The sequence below is a fragment of the Archocentrus centrarchus genome, chromosome 21 (assembly GCF_007364275.1).
Source record: "Archocentrus centrarchus isolate MPI-CPG fArcCen1 chromosome 21, fArcCen1, whole genome shotgun sequence".
Classification (NCBI taxonomy): Eukaryota; Metazoa; Chordata; class Actinopteri; order Cichliformes; family Cichlidae; genus Archocentrus; species Archocentrus centrarchus.
This window is the reverse complement of record NC_044366.1, coordinates 16,191,779-16,213,679: the sequence shown is the minus strand read 5'-3', so window position 1 is coordinate 16,213,679 and position 21,901 is coordinate 16,191,779. Positions and strand designations below refer to the sequence as shown.

Sequence of the window (21,901 nt, the reverse complement as noted above, 5' to 3'; positions counted from 1 at the left end):
TAGTTTGGACTGGCCAACAGCCAGCCAGCCAGCCAGCACCATGAGCTAGAAATTTTTAATTGCTGTACTTCATAGATATACTCACTGAAACAAAAGTCTGTACACTACTTTTGTCAAAGTGTCTCTCCTGCATGTGCTTTTAGAAAAAGAGCAATTAACTCCAGGATACAGTGGAGCTTTTCTTTTTTTTTCTTTTTTTTTTGATGACAAAGTCCCTTAGGCTTATCTTCAGTGTTCGTGACTTAAAAATCCCCTGAGGCCTCCAAATCAAGAGAAAATTAAATGTTACTGATTAAATAGGCAAAACTTAAAGTAAGAAAAAAAAAACTGTTTTTAAGAATCGAAAAGAGTCGGAAAAAAACTCAGCTTCGTTATAACCGTGCGTGAGTGTTCGTGAGTGTGCATGAGTGTGCGTGAGTGTACGCGCTTGTGTGCATCTGTGTGTTTTTAATTGATCATCAGATTCTCATTGAAATGCTGCTAAATTCTAGGAAGTATGTGCCATCGCCTTTTTGCATATGATGACCAGAAATAAGAAAAACTAAATCTTAACTGTGAAAATTACAAATACTGTTCTAACCTTTGCAGGAAGTAGTATGTTTGTATGTATGAAGCCACAGAGACAATTACAAAAAAAAAAAAAAAAAAACATAGGAAGTGTTATTTCTGCATACATGCAGAAATGATCAACTGTAAGGGAGTCTATAGAAACCATTATTCAAAACATCATTCAAGCATTCTTAACCCTGCAGGCACACTTCTTTAATTCTGCTCAGCACATACAGTAGGACTTGTCAGTGACAGCTAAATACAAGAAAGAGGTTAAGGTCCAGGCTTGTTCTTGTCACACACCAGGAGGCAGCTGATGTGTAACACTGCCTGCTAAATTGGAATATATGCAGATTAGTTCTGATCTTATAATGCCAGAATTTTAAAAAGCAGTGCATTTTGCTTCAACAAAGAAAAGGTTTTTCTCCACCAAAAGCACTTCTCCCATTACCATCTCTGACCAGTGCTTTCCATGTAGATGTTTGTTATGCAACAGCTAGTGTCATGTGTTAGTCAGTGATCAGAAATACTTTGATGATCTTCTGTAACCCATTTCTTAAAAATAGCCTGGGCAAAACCTGATGGGCGGGTGGGGATGGGATTGATTTATTAATCTAATCAGACCAATGTAGGACACTAGATGCATTTGTTCCCCTCCCTAAATCAGCTAGGATAGCACTTGAGGTTATTCTCGGGGAAGATCAGCCATCACGTCAGGCAATCTTCTCTTATTTTCTATCTTCCTTTATAATCTCTACAATCAAAGACAGTGCAGGGAAAACCGCCTCAGCTTTGATGCCTTCTTTGATGGATTTGTTCTTCTACGCCCCCCACAAATTTATGACTTCCTCACTAAAAATTCTCTGTAATCTTATTTAGCTGCTACAGTATTGATTTCTTGAATTTTGAACAAGCAATCCTCTTCTCAGAAAAGACATGTGCTATGTTTTTCCCCCCACGAAGATTAGGCTTTAACATGATCTTAAGCATGCTCACTGGAGGCTGAAGCATTATCAGGCTCTCCTCTATACTTGGCATGTAATGTAAAACCATGTGGTGGATAAGAAGAGAAGCGTCTCTAAACTAGATGGTTAGTCTTGGAGTGCATCCTTTGCAAAGGCCAATGTCCTATTTTGCAATTTTAAAGAAGTGTTGTACTGTAGATGCACAACACATAAAACGTAATGGTTTCTTGCTTTGCCCATGCTACACTTCACCACCAACTTTCATGACATTCACCTCAGCCCCACCTCAGCCCTTGCTTTGGTGGAGAAATGGAAGTAAAGCAATAGGGTCAATATGTGGAGCCTTCAAGGGACATATGAAATTGTCAGCATCTTGTGGTAATCAAACGGCATTACAGCTTTTTGTCAGTGACTGAAAGAAGTGGCAACATTTAACCACAAAACAGGCTGTGATAATGAGGCTTATACCTCTTATAGTTATACAATCATAGATTAAAAATGATTGTGGATAATAATTGTAGGTACACTTGACAGCAAATGGGAATATTCGTCTGCGTTTGTTGGTTTTTCTCTCTGTAGCTGAAGCAAGACCTTATTAGTTGTTACCTGGGTCAAAAATAGCATCTGAACAGGAGTGCTTTGTCGAACAGCTCCTGGAGATTGATGATTGATTACCACACAATTACTGCTGAAAGCAGCAGGGCCCTTCCTCCTAATCACTGCTTTTGTCGCAAAAAGGAGATTATCACATAGGAGAAGCTTGTTAGAGCCACATCCTCCCTAAAAATCAATAAAAATTACTCAAGAGATGGCAAGCATACATCAGAAATGTCTCAGTTGAATCCCTAGGCTGGCTCTGCACATCTACAGGCAGGTACTGTGCATTATTCTCGGTGTGTGTGGGTGTGTGGATGCCTCCTGTGGCAGTGAATGTTACCCCATCTGAGATATTAGCTTCAAACTATATCTAATTAAAGCTGCTTTCCAATGTAGGCGCTCTGGAACTTTAGGTCCCCTCAACAATTAAGTGCAGGATTTCTCCTTTGGTCTCAAGCGAGGCGAAAAGACACATCCACATCTCTCTCTCCTCTACTTGGCACCTACCCATTATTGGATTCACTTAGTTGATAGAAACCTATATTTAGTGCAGGGGAGAGGCAGGCAGACCTGTATACAATCAAGCAAACTGCAGATACTTGGAGGAATAGGACACAAAATGTACAGCCTTGGATTTGAAGTCAGGCCACGAAAGTGTTGAATTTCTTGTCATGATGGTTTAATGGAAACGGGTTAGGGAGACAATCAGACCTTAGGGAGACAAGAGGTTCAGTTGCTCCCGCTGCATCCTTGGAAATTCCCCAGGATTGTCTTCAGAAAAAAAAAAAAAGTGAGTGTTTGATCAGCAACACCGTGATTCAAAAATGTAAAGTTAATGCTTAGATTTACCTTTAAATTTATAGCATTTAGCAACCTTTTCTTGATTTGTGAACTTAGTATTAATAATAACCCACTAAAACACAATTATGCACATCAACACGATCTATTGTTCTGTTTATACTTTGACTTATAGATAAAATAACTGCGACATACAAGACACAAATTAGTGAGCGCAAATCACAGGTACCATCTTCTTTCATTGCAACATAAGCTGAGTGCGCTACACGCTGTCAGTCTAACTTTTTGCCATTAGATTCAGACAGTGTTGCTCTGCAGTAAATCTTGGACACTGATGCTTTACCACTCTGCTGCTGTGATTTACAGCAACATAAAGAAATGTTTCTTTATGTGATTTGGCTTTTCTGGTGACATAAATTAATACTGTATACCTAAGGTACTTTTATAGCAGATATTTTTGGCTTCTGAATGAATACACGTTTTTGAATAAAACATTAGAAAACACGAGGGAATTATTTTAACAAACAGTCTCAGGAATAATAGGGATTTTGCTGTGTAAAATGAGGGAATTAGACATGGTGTAATATGGTCTTGGGTCTCTAGATAAAACCACCTATTTATACAGTATTTTCTCAGCGTAAAAGAGCCCATGTTTTAAATAGTTGAGAACCGCACAGCCTTCATGATGAGGATGTTCTACCTTCAAGAGCCACAGAAAGCTGCAGATAGCCACTGATAAGGCTTCCATTAGGGCTATTATTTTAAAGCATCTCACCCCTTAATGGACCCTCCTGGTGTGCCCACAAACCCGCTATCTTATCCTCACAGGCCCCGTTAACCAGCCTGAGTTTGGCTTCCTACAGGTGTGAGACTGTCTGAAACCACAGTCAGTCCCCTCAGGGCAGCTACTGGGAGTGCAGTGAGGCTCTGATGTTTTGTCTGCCCTACAACAACAACTGTTAATACTTCTGCAGTGGCCACCTTAGAGAGCTTTAAAACATACAGATTAAAAAGATAATTGAGGAGAATGAAAATGTACATTATATCTGCTATGAGTGTGCATTATTTAAAAGAGAAAGTGTATTTTTTTTCTACCATGTCTAAAGAGACTTTAGGTTCAGTTTTGTCTTTTAAAGGTGTTATACCTCAGACTGCCCCCCCCCACACACACACACACACACACACAAACAGGGTTTTTTTGTTGTCCTTTGTTGTTGTTTTTTTAAGGATTCTTCACACTAGATCAAACAAGTGAGCTTCAGAGATTGTCTCTTTCATTTAGACTTGTGTGTGGTGTTGATACTCAGGTACACATGTTCAGCTGCTTATTAAGCAAATATCTAAACAGCCAATCACATGGTAGTAACCTAGTGCATTTAGGCACATAGACACAATTGAGACAACCTGCTGAAGTTCAAACTGCAAGGGGAGGAAAGCTAATTGTACTTTGAATGCAGTATTGTTGTTGGTGCCAGGCTGGCTGAAACTGCTGATCTGCTGGGATTTTCCCAAACAACCATCTCTAGGTTTACAGAGAACAGTCCAAAAAAGAGGAAATATCCAATGAGTGGCAGCTCTCCAGACAAAATGCCTTGTAAATGTCACAGGTCAGAGGAGAATGGCCAGACTGCTTCGAGCAGTAACTCAAATAACTACTTGTTACAACCAGGATATGCAGAAGAGCATCTCTGGCTGCACAACATGCAGATGGGCTACAGCAGCAGAAGACCACACCACGTGCCACTCCTGTCAGCTAAGAACAGGAAACAGTGGCTATAATTCGCACTGGCACAACAATATTGGTCAACAGAAGACTGAAAAAATCTTTCCTGGTCTGATGAGTCTCAATTTCAGCTGCAACAATCAGACAGTAGGGTCAGAATTTGATTTAAACAACATGATCACATGGATCCATCCTGCCTTATATCAGTGGTTCAGGCTGCTGGTGGTGGTGGTGTTGTAATCATGTGGTGGATATTTTCTTGGCACACTTTGGGCCCCTTTGTACCAACTGAGCAGCTCAGCCTACCAGAGCATTGTTGCTGACCATGTCCATTCCTTTATGACTACAGTGTGCACATTTTCTGATGTCTTCCAGCAGGGTAACGTACCATGCCACAAAGCTCAGATCATTTCAAACTGGTTTCTTAAGCACCTTTGTGGTGGAACGGGAAAGTCGCATCATGAATGTGCAGCCAACAAACCTAAAGGCAGCTCTAAGGGCAACAGGAAGTACTACCAAGGTGTAACTACTAAAGTGTCCTACTAGAATAGAATGCCTTTATTGTCATTATACAGGATGTACAATGAGATTGGAGTTCACTAAAGTGAATGTAAGCATATTTGCCAAAATGTCCAACTATATTTCTAATTCTTAAGTTCTGTGCCAATAAAGAGTGGCAACATGTGATTGCGTGCTGAATAAAAAATGAACATTTCAAACACATTTACTGTAGGGTGAGGATTGTGTTTAATGTCATTTTTTTTTTGTCGTTTTTACTATTTTTTTAGTCTTTGAATCAGTTAGGTGGCTACATTGACACCAGCTGTTCTTGGAAGTATTATGAAGGTTTAGCCTGCTATGATGGCTATAACAGAACAAGCTGAAATGCTACCTTAGTGCTATATTACGGTGGCCACTGGACTGTGGGCAGCTGTCAGTCGATAAGCCTGACATTTAATGAATAAGTTTATTCCAGCTTCTGAAATGTATAGACTGGCTGTTCACATAACTTTTCTTTAAGAGATTTGATCATAAAAACCAAATATTAAATATATGTGCTGTCCTTTTCAGACTTTTCACATCTTCCAGACTAAGCCATTAATCAATTGAACAAAAAAAAAGAATATTTAAAATAATAATTACTAAAGCTGTATAATTCATGATGTCCAGTGTCAGCTGGGTATTCTATCTCCACTGACCTGTTAGCATTCTTTTTTTCCTGTGCCTTATTCAGAGAGAGTAATTTTACATCTTAGACTTTTTAGAGTCACCTGAAAGGTCACGCCTTTTGTGATTAAAAGTACACAGGATCCTTTACACATAAAGGAGGAAAGCAAAAAGTAGCATTTATTAAAATGTAGCTCATAGCATCCTGTTGTACTGGTGTTCTTCTAGTTCATAATGAAAGAGACTACAATTTACTACATTTAAAAACAGCGTAAACCCTGGTAATCAGATGTACGGGGCCCTTAAAAGCTTACTAATCAACCTTATATTTTAGTGCGACATGCTGTCAGGTGCTCGACAGTGAAGCTAATAGTTATGTTTATGTTCAGAAGTTTTATTTTTTTTCTACAAAAAGGCAAAATGTACAAACAGCTGACAAATGTGCAACCCACACATTGAAATGTTACATTCCCGTTTTAACACCATGCACTTTAAGATAATGAAAAGCAATAAATGTGTGTGCGTAATATCAAAGAGGTCACTGAATTTTAATCTGAATGCCAAGCAGGCACTTGGCATTGGTTCAGTATTCAAGCATCATGGGTAGAATTTCCCTCCCTTGTGTACCTAAAGTCCTTCAGGTAGTCTCAGAATTGCTTTTGTGGGACCAAGGAGGATTTCCAAAATACACCACAATTTCAAAACCCAATGTCAGCACTGTTTTTTATTATTTTGAGTCTGTTCAGTGATTTTTTTTTTAATCATCATTCAGTGTCTTCTGCAAGATTGTTCAAGCTTTACAGCATCTTAGAAAAATAATTGGTTCTGTATATATAACAACAATGATGCTAGATACTTCTGAACAGCATTATGTACAATACAGTTTGTTGCCTGATACCAGCAATGTGGTGAAAGATACCTGTACAAGTAACTGATGAATACTGATATACTAAATATTCACTGAATGATATGATCAAGACTTTGTATGACTTATTTATGCAATATGACAATGATTTAAGATCAATGAGCTGCAATATTTTATCTCAAAACATCTGAAGATCGTTCTTTTTTAAAACCACTAAAACAAAACAGGTAGCAACTTTTGGAAAGGCAAGCAGCTCCTCCACCCCGAGACGTCATGATTTTTCCAACAGAAGGAATCTGAAATCTTGTGGAAATTAATTTAATGTAAAAATCTGTTTTTTTTGATGATATGATGCTTTGATAGCCATATTACAGTGTGATTTTTCCAAAACCTGTTACATCCATTAAAAATGTATAATTTGTATTTCCAGTCCAACACCAACATCAGATTTCACATCACCTTTTATAAATGAACTAACATAATTCCTGTTAGAGTAACAGGGAACACCATCCTTATCCAAACAGTTTAAAACAGCTACTTTCATTAGCAACAAATTTCAGTCCTGGAATTTCAAAGATATGTTTAGGTATAGTACTTTGCAAAAGTCTTGAGTCAATCCTCATTTCTTTTTGTTTTGCAGGTGTTTTGATTTTTTCCATCCTGTTCTTGTACTTGACCATCTTCGGAGGAATTTTTTTCTTTGTTTGTTAAGCCACATAACGCTGACCTAAGCAGCGTTCCTTAAGCATATAGAAGTCGCTTAACTCAAGAGGTAAACCTGTGTTGTGTCTACACAACTTAGCAAAGAACCCATTTTGAATTCTTATTTAGGCACCTTGTTAATGGCAGCCTTTCACAAAAAACAGAGTTTCATCTAATTTCTATGCTAAAGATAACACGTTTTGATAGACATAAAATAGTATTTTTGCACCAAAAAGGTCATTTCCAAAGAGCTATTAGCCAAAAACCTGCTGTATCTCAGCATGATGTGCACTGAATCATTAAAAAAAATAAGGAAACTGGACAAGTGGAGGACAAACAAAGAAGTAGCAGGTTTAAAAAAAAACAAACAAACAGCAGCTGAACAGTAACTAAAAATTATGTCCTTAAGAAAAAGGGGAAAAAATTCAGTAAAGTCTGGACACAGAACCTAAGAGATCCATCTAGCCCTTCAATGGATCCATCTACTGTTCATTGAAGCCTCATCAGAAATGGTCTCAGTGGAAGGGTGGACGTCAAGAAGCCATTCTTAAGGAAGGGAAACAGGGAGAAAAGTCTGAGGTATGCCAAATTACACAAGAACTGGACTGAAAATCAGTGGCAACAGGTCTGATGGAGTGAAGAATCCAAATTTGAACATTTTAGTTCAACATCAGTATGTATGGAGAGGTGTACAACAGTGAGTGTCTACACCCATCTGTAAAACAGGTTGGAGCCTCTGTCATGGTTTCAGAGGCATTTCAGCCAGTGGGGTTGGAGATCTTGTCAAAAGTGATTTAACTGTGAACACAAAAAAGTACTACAAGATTTAGAACCACCATGTAATACCATCTGGAAATGGACTGGATAGAAAAAAAAAAAGAAAACAGAACGCTATCAGAGCCCGGACCTCAACATTACTGAAGCAGTGTGGGATCATCTTGACAGAGAACAGAACTAAAGGCAGCCAACATCCACAGAAGAGCTTTGAATTGCCTTCGTGAAGCCTAGAGAACCGTTCCTGAAGACTACTTAAAGAAATTACAAAAAAGCTGCCTCAGAGAGTTCAGGCTGTGTTGAAGAATAAAGGTAGTCATACCAATTATTGATTTTCAAGCTTGTTAGAATTGTACAAACTCTGTTTTTTTTCCTTACATAATGTATTTCCATGTATGTTTGCACAGTTCCATATATAACTGCAAATATAAAGAAATATGGGGTGACTCGAGACTTCTGCACAGTATAATGATTTAGAAATAGCATCTCAGTTCCTTAACAACCAGGTTTAGGGGATCTGTGTAAAAATGTTCCTCCTCTTAAATTAAATTGTCATAAGTGATATGAGGGTTGAGGTTTCGCCTCAAATTTGATCGCTCAGTCTGTGAAGGCTGGGCTTCCACTTTCTCCAGTTTGTTAGCTTTGCTTATGAACTTTCACTCTCCAAGTTGAACGCAATTTTAATAACACAAAGAGTCCCGTCAAATGTGGTAAAAAGACATCTTAAATAGCTAATGCTACAGTGGGCTTGATAAAGAAGAGGAAACGTGTTAGTAGGTTATACAGGGCTATGATGTTATTCCCTTCAGTAAAGCACCTCAAGAGGGTATCTCCTATGCTGATCTTCACATCAGTCACCGTGCTGCTTGAAGCATAGACACAGTAGATACTGACATGAAAAGATGAGCAGCAAACCAACTCTTTTGTTTTATGACTGTACCTATAGTAGATACAGTAGTTACTAAGAATCTAGTCCATCGCAAACACGTGTCTCAGAATATGACAAATGGTCTCGTGTTCCTGTTTGTCCAGCAGCTAAGAAAGAGTCACACCAGTGCAGCAGAGTCACAGCCAGCAGGTGTCCATCACAGTGTGATTCCTTTGATGTGAATATTTTCCATGCACAGACCCCACACATCATTATCCTAGTTTGGACCTGAAAAAGTTCCCAAATCTACAGTTCATCATATTGTTAGAAATGCAGGTGGCAGTGCAGTTTTTCCCTCAAACCTGTGTTGAACTGCAAGAGGATCAAATCAAAGATATGCCGCTACTGCCCAGTTCTCTGCATTCGTTGGCCAGGCAGTTAAAAGCAAGAGGTGCATGATGTGTGTGGTAAGAGCCATCTGGTGAGGGTGAGGAGAGCCAGGACTGGTTCAGAAGAGGAGGACAGAGGAGTGAGGTGAAGAGTCAGACACTCAGGGTCATGTTACGGAGCAGCCACTGCTGAGAGCGGCTGCCGTTGCAGTCTCTCAATGTGGGGACCATCTTGTCATCCTCAGAGGGCATGTCCAAGCACTGGTTGCTATTCACATGCAGCAGAGTAAGTCGCTGGAGAAAAATGGGTGGAAAACAACAAAGAAGAAAAAAAAAAAACAGGCAGTTACACTGATGTAAATATGTATACATGAATGTACAGATATCATACAATTACAAGTTAAAGAACAACTTTCCCAGTGTTTTACAATCATGTCCCCTCAAAGATGCAGGTAATCACTGAGGGTATCAATGCCAGCTGCATCACTGACTGTTTCAAATGTTGTCAAATCTCGTCTGACGAAAAGCTGAATCTATGTGCGTGACTCAGATGACACATTTTAACTACTGACTTTCCAAATTTCACCTTATGCTGTACCTGTTGACCCAGTAAACAAACCTAAGCCTGTGCTTGTTCCATTAATTAAAACAATAAAAACATAAAAATAACTAAATTAGGACCATCAAGAGAGAAGATATTGAAAAAATAGGTTACCCATCATACAATACATTGTGACTGCATTGAAAATTAAGGCTTTTCAGGGAGAGATTTGTCATTGCCACTTCACCAAAACGGTGTCTCTGTGATTGAGTTTCAGAAGCATCAAACCCTTCAGAGCCAACTTTTTTTTTTTTTTTTTAATTCAGTGATACTGGAAAAATTTGTTGTTTTAATGTTAACCTGTTACCAGTAATGTTGAACCCACTGCACATCACCTCACTGCAGCCTTTTAGATTTCTGTTTCATCACTTAGGTGTGCAAACTGCTGTTATGTTCACCGAATGGCAGGTCATGACACAACATGAACAAGTGGATAACGTACTAATTAAATCTCACAATTTACCACTGAATATTAGACATAGTGATCAAAGTGTGTCTAACAAAGGGAAGAAAATGTTATTGTGTTTTAGTCCAACAGCTAATAAAGGTTTTCTCAAACAAATTCTAAGAATGCAGGCCTTTGGAAAGCCCAGACACACACACACACACACACACACACACACACACACACACACACACACACACACACACACACACACACACACACACACACACACACACACAACAAGGAGGTCAACTGAGTCATTTTCTGGCCTTTGGCCACTGTTATGAGCACCCCATTGGCATACACTATAATCACTTTTAAACTTATTATGGCAAATGTAAACTGCTTGTTATTTACACATCCAAAAATTACAAAGCAGTTTTCAAAATTAATGTAGAGTTTATGTTTTGTTTATCTGCTCTTTTAGCTCTATTTTGGTCTGTGCCATCACCGGAGGAAAGATCTGGTCCTCTAGCTTCTAATTTTCACAAACCAGTCACTGCAGGCCAGGAAATGAAACCAAAGAGCTGAAATGATAGCAATGTGATGTGATAATAATGTTTGTTCCTCTGAGTGACCCTTATCACATACATGTGGTGATTTGGTCCATTTTCAGTAACAATTATAAACAGCTTGAAATATTTATTTATTCTGATTATTAAAACAACCTACAAAAAAGACTTTGTTAACATAGCAACTCATTAAATTGACGTTTTGATCAAAGTGCTACAGTATAATAAGCACCATTAGCACCAGCAGTAATATTGCTGGTGCTTGTTAGCACTAACCACATCATTATTATTTATTCAACACCGTGCATAGAATAAACCATGTGTTTGTATTATTGATGTGGCACATCATGGTAGCATCTTTTTTTTCAAAAGATAACAAATAGCCAGGAATCATAAGGAGAGGAAGAAGGTTACAGTTTGACAATAGGTGCAACAAATGTCTCTGCCTCAATCATTACACCACAGCGAGCCTCGCAGCTGCAAAATTTTGTTTGTTTATGAAGCCACTTATCACTGACCTATGAATTATTATTTTAAAAAGGCACCTAACTCAAGGGATAAACTAGTGTTGTGTCTACATACTGTATAACAGACAACTTAGTAAAGAACCAGTTTTATATTCTATCTTTATGCACTTTGTTAATAGCAGCCTGTCACAAAAACACAAAATTTGTATTTTTTTAGTTGAATGTACAAAAAAATGCCAAAGATTACAGAGTTTGGCAGACATAAAATTGTATTTTTTGCACCAACAAGGTCATTCCCAAAGAGATATTAGTCAAAAACCTGCCATATCTCAGCATGGTGTGTGTCCTTAAAAAAAATTAAGGAAGCAGGACAAATGGAGGACAAATGGAGATGTGGCAGGCCTAAAACACTATTTACAGCAGATGAATAGTATGTGAAAGTCATGTCCTTGAGAAAAAGGAAAAAAAAATCCAGCAAAGATCTGACACAGAACCTGAAAGATGCATTTGGCCCTTCAGTTGATCCATCTACCATTTACTGAAGCCTCATCAGAAATGGTCTCAGTGGAATGGTGGCTGTCAAGAAGCCATTCTTAAGGAAGGGAAAAAGGGAGAAAAGGCTGAGGTATGCCAAATTACACAAGAACTGGACTGAAAATCAGTGGTAACAGGTCTGGTGGAGTGAAGAATCCAAATTTGAACATTTTAGTTCAACATCAGCATGTATGGAGAGAGGTACAACAGAGAGTGCCTACAGCCAATGGTAAAAACAGGTTGGAGGTTCTGTCATGGTTTTGGGCTGCATTTCAGCCAGTGGTGTTGGAAATCTTTCAAAATTGATGGAATTATTAACACAGAGAAGTACCATCAGATTTTAATCTACCATGCAATACCATCTGGAAAGCATCTGATAGGTGACAGCCTCATTTCTCAGCATGACAATGATCCCAAACACACTGGATTATACCTGGATTATTGAAGGAGTGTGGGATCATCTTGACAGAGAACAGAACAAAAGGCAGCCAACATCCACAGAAAAGCTTTGAATGTCCTTCAAGAAGCCTGGAGAATGATTCCTGAAGACTACTTAAAGAAATTACAAAAAAGCTGCCTCAGAGAGTTCAGGCTGTGTTGAAGAATAATACATGTTTTAAAAAAAATTTAAAAATCACTACATGTACAGTCACCCATTCATATTAATGGTTGACTAGGTCCAAACTTTTGACTGCTACTGTATATACACATCAATATGAGGGTGTGAATATAAACATTATCATTATAGAAGTATTTTAACAACCTTGCATTTCAGGAAAAAAAAATGACACATCACAGGCCAAATATGCCATCATCTGCTAACTAAACTGGCCATGGGACAGATTGGATTAGGCTGTCTACATAGGCACAGGTGACGATGACTGATTAACTGGCCTTCTTCATGAAAGACATTTTAGTAAAAGAATGACGACTGAAAACCATTTACATGCTTCATACTCAGGGATCTGGTACTGTGCATGCTGGCTCATTGTCACTGCCGTAGCTCATTAAGACACTTAAGTAGAACAGGGCCCCTGTTAATGTAATGTAATGTATTCCTCTCCTGCTCCACTCCACAGTTTGCCTCATCTCTCCTGTCTGTCCTGTATATGGAAACCAGAAAGGTTAGAAACCAGGACAAACTGGACCAGACTGGGAAAAAAAACACACCTGTTGTGATGCGCTTGAACTCAAGCACCACGTAAGTGGTATGTACCACAGGAGTGAAGCTGTGGCTATCTGCCACACGTCACCAGAGATAACACCCCCAACCAACAACTGTAAGAGAGGCCTCAATAGCCTTGATTAACCATTTATGTTCAAACCCTCAAAAGTAACGTGCTTCCGCAATTTCATTCCTCACTTGAGCTGCTTTCCTCATCCTAATGATCACATGCAGAGGAGTAGGGGACTTGAGAGTTGGTTTGTAAAGAGAAGCAGAGCCTCTGCAGGAGAAAACAATGCTACAAGAGAAACTGGGAAAATTATGTTAGGAGCTACAAAGACACCATGTAATGTATGAAAATGTATAAACGAATAAAAGAAAACGTGCAACACAAAAACAGAGATAGCCTCAGGTTTAGCAATCTGCAGCTTAACACAGTGTTATCTTGGAATGATAATAAAATATAGGTGAACAAGTAGCCTAAAAATACAGCGTGGCATAAACACCCTACATTAAGCATGTTTTTTTTTTTTTTAATCCTGCAATCGAGGCATAATTCTTCATTAAAACAAGATTGTGCTTTGACCGTTGACAGAGGATATTCAGACTAATGAGCTCACAGAGACGCTCAGGCCATGTTTGATCTCAAGCTATAAAACACAAGGGCCCAACACTGTCTGCCTGGATACAAAGAAGTGCGCACACACACACACACACACACACACACACACACACACACACACACACACACACACACAAAAGAATCTTTCCTGAAGTACACATTGCAGGCTGCCCTACAGGGCACATTTGTTCAAACAGAGCAAGAACAAAGAGAGCAGGTGGCATACAACCCCACACACCTGCCAAAAAACAAAAGAAAAGAACAATAAGCTTGCACTGCACTATACTTTACTTTTAAAAAAGTATTTATTTAACAATAGTTACAACTTAGTAGCAGAGTTCTCCCTAAACCATCAAGAACAATAAAAAAAGCAAAAAGCAATTTTTTCCTAATCCCGACTGAATGAATGAATACTAAATTTTTGTGCCATGTGCATGACATATTTATACACAAAGCCTCCCTAATTAGCCTTAAACCATAAGGATAATCTTTTTTTTTTCTTTCATTCAAAATATAAACTTAGTCCAGTGGAAAGTTAGACACAAGAGAAATAAAATTTAAAAAATGCTCTATGTTTAATAAAATTACTAGAAATGTGGAGGTCCTGTCCTTTGTTCATAACTATTTCATGTTTGCTTTGGGGCAGAGAAAACTCCCATCTCAGCCTCCCAGCAAACCAAGCAGTGTCTCCAGAGCAAGAAACTGAGTGTGTGCACAGCTGAGACCAGCTAATAAAATGATGACCATTTCTACCCATAACCCAGGTTGAGGAATAGCGTCCTCTTTATCACCACACAGCAAACTGGACTTGCTGAAAAGCAGAGAGGTTCCCGTTTGACATGATCTTGTGTGCTTACTGTTGGGGATCTAGACAGAGGAGTGGCTTTTTGCGGGAGATTAAAAAAAAACAAAACACAGCAGATACTTTTTTTTTTTTTTATCTCAAGGCAGATTCAGTAACAGTCTCATTTGCTTTAATGGAGCCCCACTCTTAGGTATGTGCTCCTCTCTGCTTGCTATGCTAGAAGGATGATAGTGAAAAGCAAATCAGGCCATCTAACAGCAGGTCACTATACTGCCACAACTCTGACACACGCCAGCAGTCCCAGGAGCTCCTTACCCAATTTGCCCTGCTTGGACACAAAAACTGTGGCATGCTACAGTGAAATTGCTCTTTTAGCGTTTTGAAAGATACAACAGTACAGGATTCTGAGGTGTTCACTCAGCAGAGCAGAATCGGCTACAGACAAAATGACTGACAGACACAAAGCCTGGAAAAAGGCAGGAAAATAACTCCAAAATGGACAGAAATGCTGAGCTGAAGAACATTCCTCACAAAAGTATGTAAATAAGATGTCTGAGTAGTGAAAAAGTCTGATAATGAAGGTTCACTGGTTTTACAGTGTGCATGGAACACAGTGTACACAGCTGCTTTTGGCCAATAAGAGGGTGGCCCAAGCAACTAAGGCCATGAAAGGTAGGTTCACAATGAAGGATCACTTCAAAAGAACTTGTAAACAATGGCAAGCCCATTTGAATCAGCTCTACATGCAGATAATCAGCTAAAAATAAACAGGTCCTCCATCTCAGGTATCATTCATCATGCACAGGCAGTCCAGAGGACAGCCAGTGAATTTTCACAATGACATAAAATATTTATTTTGGAAAATAAATGTCAATTGAGATCTAATTTAGCAAGAAGATTAGCTAAAGGTCTCGCAAATAGCATCTTATACACAGAAGCATCTTGACAGGGAATCTGTCATTGCATAACATGCCTCTCCCCATGTCTCTGTGCACTCCTCCCCTAAAAGGTCACCAATGAAAAAAAAGAGTTAATGCTTCCTAACACACATGCACATTCTGACTTACACCTGAAAGAACAACAAGTCTGTTCTCACTGGCAAAAATAAGAAAGTCAAACAGACTCTCAAAACTGAGAGAAAAGCCAAGGTTAACTATTAAAGCCCAAATAGGTCAAGTGAATTCTAACAGTGTCAAACTAGATTGCTACAGAGCAGCTAAAATGACCAACAACCTCTATTCTAAGCCCAATTTGTGCTAATCTGCTCACCTCAGGCCCCCCGTAGCCCCCAAGAGCAGACTTGAGTTTAGAGAAAATAATCCGTGGGACTGAAGTAGAGGTGTCTAGCGACCTCCAGACGAGTGTAGTTGTGGAGGATCCATGACTGTATTGGACTGTTGTTACAGTACTCCACAGTGGGGCCATAGGTGCCGTCCTCCAGACGGCCGATGGTCAGACATGATTGGGTGATGATGTGGAGGAAGGTGTGCTTCTGCAGTGAGCCAGGAGGGAAAAGGGACAGATGGTTTTCAAGGTAAGTCATAGAGTCATAAAGTTATTCTTAAACTGATGCGTCTGTTGTTTGCAGCAAACTTCACCAGTTTCTCACCGACACAGACTAAATGTCTGTGAAACAAAAGTCTGAGCTTATTTAGTCTATTTCTGATTTTATTTAGTAATTAGAGAAACAATTTTTGGATAAGAGATATGTCTCAAATTATTGATGTGGCTATTTGGCTCAGTCACACTAGAAAAAAAAAGGAAATAGGATGGCAACCTCCTTGCAACTAGGAAAAATCAGTGGGTGCTCACTTATATTTTGTTTGCTATCACAAACCAATTGCAAGTAGTTGCAGTGACCAAATGGTCACCCAGAGGTTGAGCTTGTCAACTAGGTGACCACTTTTGTTTGCGAGGTGATTGCACAGGTTGCCTAGTGGAAAGACGACCTGTCTTCAAACAATCGCACTCTGACTTGGACTGACTGCAGTCACTCGCAGACAGATTGGAGAACGTTTGCAAATAAAAGCCTTCAAATTTATAAACGCAGACAGATTACCAACATGCTCCAATCAATCTGAGTCTGTTTGCACTGATGAGCGCAACTCATCTGCACTGTTTCTCTTTGCAATGAAGCACTCGATTAATCTGGTTATATTCTGGTTATGTTTCATATAAAAGCAAGGTTGCCAAGTGCCTATGTTATTTTGCAGTTAAATTGCCATCTTGCAGCAACTACGTCACTATTTGTCAAGGAACTTCTGAATTTCTGTTTCAAATCTATGAGGTTGTGGCTGGACTGAAGGTAAATATTTAACATTCCAGTTTAATGTGAATTTCTGTGTATGTGGATGACAACAGATTTGCCGTTTTATCACAGTTAATCTCTGTTGTCACAAATAGATTGCAAGTAACTGCCAACTTGACACCATTCAATAGCAGACTGATGGCAGACTGTTAGCAGACTGACTCCAATTTACTGCTGCCATGATGCCCAAAGTTGAAGACAGCAGACCTGGTCCCTCTCTCCAAAGCAGCCATTTCAAAGACAATGAGATTGGGAATTCATTGCACACAGTTGCAATAAATTTGGTCATGCCGCAGTCGCCAACCACTGTTTTCCCAAGTGTGACTGCAGCATGTAAGGACCACTCAAAAATTACGCTCTGCTATGATATGACCAGAACATGAGTCACATTTCAGACCCCAGAGGAAATGACCACATCAACAATTCAAACACATCTTTAAAATGAGGCAGACAATATTTGCCAAAATCTGCACAATACAAATAAAAATGTGTTTGTGCTTTTAATTTATAAAAATGAGATAGGCAATGCAGAAAAAAAAAGCACTTTTCAAAGTTCAGAGTTCGAAAGGTTGGTAGGGGAGGTAATTCCCCTACCAAGTTTAGCTCTCCTACACCCCATTTAATATGTTTATGAGGTAAAAATGTGCATATTTTCATTTGCATTTCTATGAATTTTGCTTTATAAAGTTTTAAATTTTTTAAATACTAAATATTTATGTGCTAATTATTACTGTAATTCGAGTTTATGTATTTGGTTCTCCTATTTTACTGCGTGATACAGCCTGTGACTTAATGTGTCTCATTTGTAAATAGATGCTCATCCAAAATGACAATCCATGCCTCAAACACTGTATCTCTAATAAACTCATTTTGCTGCACTCTTCCAAGTGTGAATTAAATAACAATTTAATAAAGAAATAAAGAACAGGGTTTTTTTTTTTGGTTTTTTTTTAGCCAGACAGCTGGCTAAAAAAGTTTGAAAACTAGAGTAATTAGGCTCTACACAACTTCACAAGCACAGCAAAGCGAAAAAGTACAGATAAATTGGTGGAAAATTCAGCACACTTTGAAATTCTGTGTGGCACTACAGTTTTAATCACTACCGTGTCTGTGACTGGGATATTCATGTGAGGGAAAGCACAGTAAACACGGCTTATTACTGGCTGAAACGGCAGAGCAAGTGAAAAGGAAGGAGGGATGTCGGTCACGGCTGTAAATGAATACAGGAGGAATATGGAAAAGTCAGGTATTTTTGTGAAAGTGAAACTGATGACCAGATGAAATGTTAATGGTATTGTAGTCATCCAGGATTCAGTTCCTGTCAGTCACACCTGAGCTAAAAATAACACCGGCCACTGACAGCGATGAAACCCCAAAGCTGTTTACAACAGAGACCGGTCCTCTTCGTTTATGAATTATTCAGGTTTTTTTTTTATTTTCCCCATTTTAAGAAAAGCACACAGAGAACAAAGTGTAATGAAAGGATTTCTCCAAGGATTTGTTCAATGCTTGATGGAAAGGGCTCTGAGCTTCCTCACTTTGTCATATCGACATGTCAGTGATAGGACATCTCAATCACTCATAGATAACTCTGTATGCGACGCTGCCTCTTGTAACCATCTCCCGCAGGATTAAAAATGCATAAATTGTTAATATAAAAATGCTTTTTGAGTTGTGTAATCCATAATGTATTTTGAGTTCTGAGGAAACAAGGCTTGAGAAGAATATTTCGTTTTCCTGTGGGATTCAAAATGTCTTTCTGTTTTCTGCCTGCAACATCTGTTTCTTCATTTGACTGAATATTAAAATTGTAATTCTATTACTGCTTGCATACCCAGGAATATTAAGTAAAATGAAACCCTGGTGTTTAATATGCAGCATCTGGCATTGTCATCTTTTTTTTTTTTTTCGGTGCTATAGCAAAACAAAGGAAAAGAGTATGTTGTGCACATTTAGTGATATCTGTAATGAGCCACACAACTGAAAAATATATGAGGTTATTTTTTTTTTCACTTCACTATTTTGCAGCTAATGCATGTGATCATTTTTCTTTGATAGTTGTAGGTGAGACGTGGTTTTTTATAGGTTGGACTTCACTTTCTTTCTTTATATTTGGTCATTTGGTTTGATTGTTTTGATCGCTCTGTGGCTGATATGATATTAAAGCTGACCATGAGGTAAATTTATATGTTGTAATTACCTAATACAATATATTTTTTCTAAAAAAATAATAATAATAATAATAAGTATTAATTTCAATGCATGATTCCAGGACACTATACTAGGAAAGGGCTTCACATCCAAATATAAATGATCTACTCTACTAACCACTGACACTTCTGAGTTCACACACTACTGAATCACAATGTGGCACTTCAGGAGGGACAAATTGAACAGCTTACCTCAAAATCATATTCCCACTTGCCAACATACTACATAATGAGACGAGAAAAGAGAAACAGCTGCTGGGTCGAAATAACAACTCAGCTTCTGCTGCTTTAAAAGAAACAACAACACACAGCACCATCTTGTGGCATAAAGTAGTAATTCTAGTCTCCCGGTTTGCAGTACCAAAATCTTCAGTGTACTATTTCTGATAAAATCATCATATGACCCATTAAGATACAATCATTAAATGGAGGCACAGGGGAAAGGAATGGCCACCTGCTGTGGCAGCCTCTTTTTGGATTATTTGGTTCCTAGAGGGACCACAGATCCTACCTCGGCATCGTACTCAAACATCTGATTGCCCTTCATGTGGTGACACTTGAGCATGACAACGGGCCCGTTGAGGCGGGAGACATCCAGACAGAGGTCATCTGTTCTGATTTCTTTATCCGCAGTGTATGAGAACACCTGGAGAAAGAGGTCTTATTAAGCCCTTGAAAAACATCAGTAAACTAAACTTGTTCTGTATATAAAAAAAAATCCACACTATTGTATGAAAGTGCTTCTAATGATACATGACTAAACTGTACATATTTAACCCTGTTTTTTTTTCTTTTTTATTTACAGTCTAAAGCTTTGTTTTTTTTTGTGGTGCATCTAGAACTCATTTCAAACTAGTTAACTCTGCCAAGGAGTTTGTGTTTTTGGTAGCATTTGCATGCGTGCCTGCATGTCATTAGCTGAATAGATAGCTTGAAATGTTTTGAATGAATTCTGATAAAACTTTGTAGGAGTGTCACGTGGGGCCATGTCAACAATCCATTAAATTTTGGCTTACATCCATCAGGGTTTTCAAGGTCAACTTAATGATTTATTGGTTGAAAATTGACAAAAAGGCTTAAACTATGATTCTTACAAGTGTGGCATGTGTTGTCAACATATAGAGAGTACCATATAAAGATTTAAAATAGCTGCTTAGTTTGTTATAAATATACTGTAGTAAAATAATATAATATTATATAATAAGCTCAAGTTATTCATGTCCAGTTATTTACAAATCAATACCTATTATTCATTCATGCTACCCTTATTGGATTTTTACTGCACTAAACTTCTTAAAGTACATTTAAAAAAAACAAAGAAAACAAAATGAATATATATATATATAAAACACAGTACAATTCCCTTAAAAGCAAATACTGCTCAGAGACTGAGCTGCCTTGAAAGTGGTTTGTGCTCTCAGAGTGCTTCTTGTTATGTACTGTATTAGGTATTTCCCTTACTTTCTACAGATGCTTTTAGCTCTTTTGTTTTTTCAAATTTTCCTGTAAGCATGACACTGGACAGATATTCTGTCTTGTGTGCTTCAGAATTATAATGAGACTTGTGAGTATAAAGAATATTGATCGGACCAAATCAAATTATGGGCAAAAATCTTTAAGTCTAATCAACACTGGACTTCAGAAATGAGAGAGAAAACGAGACTTGCATTGTACTGAAAATCCGCAAATTGGCTTAGGAGTTGGATATTAACAAACACCTCACATCCAGCCTGAACTCACGTTTTTCTGTAAGATGATGAACTGTTAAAGGCTGGACTTTAATATATATACAGCCGTGTGAAAAAGAACGCTTTCACAGGACTCTGTGTAGTCCTGTAGTTTTTCCCTGTTGTGTAGGCTGCCAGTCCACTGTTTACCTCAGCTGTCAATGCCAGGTGAGAAACATCTACCTTTATTTTTCTCTGGAGGAAGCTGCAAAACTTTGTGAAAGGAGTCCGAAACAAGTTGAGCCAGCGAAGCTCACTTCTGACCGCGATACTGAGGTGAATCTTTGGCATACTACATATGTGGCCGGTCTCTATCCGCATATGTAAAATGCGATTAATCAGAGAAGAGAGGTCCTTCCCAGCCACTGTATTCAAATATGGTAGGGGAGCAATGCAGCTTCCACAAACCAGCACCCATTCCTATGTATGTATTTTTAATGGATTAATTATAAGTTTATAGGAATTAATCAATTGTTGGAAGATGTAATTACACAGTAATCTCTATATGAGTACAACAGCTTTTTTCCCTATTAAATAACCTCTGTTCCTGTAAGTTCCAGCCACAACATTTCAGTTGGGTTGAGGTCTGGATTTTGACCACTGCAACACCCTGATTCTTTTCTTTTTCACCCAAGCTATAGCTGTCGGACAGATGGCCTCACATTTGACTCTAGAATACTTTGGTATCAAGGGGAGTTCATGGTTGACTCAGTGACTGCAAGGTGCCCAGGTCCTTTGGCTGCTAAACAAACTCAAATCATCGCCCCTCCACCACCGTGCTTAATGGTTGGTATGAGGCATTTGTGCTTAAATTGCTGTGTTTAGTTTTCACCAAACATGATACTGTGCATTAAAACTTAAGTCCAGCTGCCTGACTTGTTCAGTCTAATTGTACTATCGTGAACTTTAAAATTTAATGTGCCAGTTGAGGCCTGTAGAGTCTGAGATGTAATTCTTGGGTTGTGATTTTTGTTTTGTTTTTTATCTTTTTAATTTCTCTGAGCATTGCATGCCCTGACCTTGGGGTGAATTTGCTGAGATCTCCACTCCTGGGAAGAATGTGACATTGTGTTAACACACACTTGAATGCTCTAGACCAGCAAACTGG

The 21,901-nt window shown here is 38.6% G+C and overlaps 1 protein-coding gene across 2 annotated transcripts in view; it reads right to left on the bottom strand.

Moving 5' to 3' along the window:
* Positions 1–6,504: 6,504 nt before the first annotated feature.
* galnt13 (polypeptide N-acetylgalactosaminyltransferase 13) overlaps positions 6,505–21,901 on the bottom strand; it is a 38,921-nt gene continuing 23,524 nt past the window's right edge. The window contains exons 11-14 of one of the 2 annotated variants that reach the window (XM_030757944.1): positions 19,578–19,712; positions 19,259–19,288; positions 15,818–16,040; positions 9,554–9,691 (exon numbers count right to left, since the gene is read on the bottom strand). In XM_030757944.1, coding sequence (XP_030613804.1) covers positions 15,855–16,040; positions 19,259–19,288; positions 19,578–19,712 — 351 coding nt within the window. In that variant the 3' untranslated portion in view covers positions 9,554–9,691; positions 15,818–15,854. Of the gene's footprint in view, positions 9,692–15,817; positions 16,041–19,258; positions 19,289–19,577; positions 19,713–21,901 lie in introns of both variants that reach the window. The other variant, XM_030757945.1, reaches the window with a different exon arrangement.